General features: G+C 45.9%; 1 protein-coding gene across 1 annotated transcript in view; it reads right to left on the bottom strand.

The window, feature by feature from the left end:
- The window catches only part of LOC109528289 (H-2 class I histocompatibility antigen, K-B alpha chain-like), an 8,766-nt gene extending 8,417 nt beyond the window's left edge, over nucleotides 1-349 (bottom strand). Inside the window, exon 1 of the mRNA XM_019890674.1 lies at nucleotides 259-349. Within this exon, the coding sequence (XP_019746233.1) occupies nucleotides 259-322 (64 nt within the window). The 5' untranslated portion in view covers nucleotides 323-349. The remainder of the gene's footprint in view (nucleotides 1-258) is intronic.
- Nucleotides 350-891: the final 542 nt, after the last annotated feature.

The raw sequence follows: 891 nt of genomic DNA, 5'->3' as shown, positions 1-891 counted from the left end.
CCATGTTCAACAGACCAAGAAATAAAAAACCACATTCACAGATTAACATGCAACGTTGAAGCTAATCTTTTTCTGCTCAACGACTGACGCAGTATAACATTTCATGACCGTGGGTTCGCCTTTCCAGATTTAATCGATAACATATTTATGCTGGTAAATGTTGATGCAGCGGACACGACACGCTAAAAGAATAAACGTGAACGCGTCGGTTCACGATCTTTCGCGCAAGTAACTAAGTTGTCAACAAAGTGCACTGACCCGGCGTCACGTTGAGTGTTTGCAGAGTCGCAACAAACAGGACAAGGAGGTACATTCTCGGCATCCAAAGTTGTGTCGCAAAGGGACAAGTCGTGAGAAGTTGCGGCTGTCTGTCACCCGGGCGAACACGAGGCGGGGACTCACTTAGACCAATTCACCACCTGAGGCAATTAGAATTCGTGCTGCCTGTGACGTCACTCAGCCTTTTTTTTTCATTGCCAGAATACATTTTCGACCCGATTTGAAATGAAATCGCTTGCGTCGTTTTGAGTATGTTGCTAAAACGACAGCAAGTGTGTGTGTGTGTGTGTGTGTGTGTGTGTGTGTGTGTGTGTGTGTGTGTGTGTGTGTGTGTGTGTGTGTGTGTGTGTGTGTGTGTGTGTGTGTGTGTGCGTGTGTAATTGCAACAAGGAAGCGCTCCTTTGCTTTTCTCTGAAATCACGTGACCGGGCTGCGCGGTCCCATTGTTATCCAATTTCCTGAACGTCTTTTCCGGTTGCTACACGTATGTCAACGTTGCCGACATATTGGATGTGGAAAAGTGGAGCACCGAGTGAAGCGTAATGATGTGATGAAGGCTTAACTATGGCTTTCCAAATCACTTCTTCCCTAAAATATAACTCACAGTTATGC

The sequence above is a fragment of the Hippocampus comes genome, unplaced genomic scaffold (genome assembly GCF_001891065.2).
Source record: "Hippocampus comes isolate QL1 unplaced genomic scaffold, H_comes_QL1_v1.1 scaffold341, whole genome shotgun sequence".
NCBI lineage: Eukaryota > Metazoa > Chordata > Actinopteri > Syngnathiformes > Syngnathidae > Hippocampus > Hippocampus comes.
This window is presented reverse-complemented; position numbering and strand designations above follow the sequence as displayed.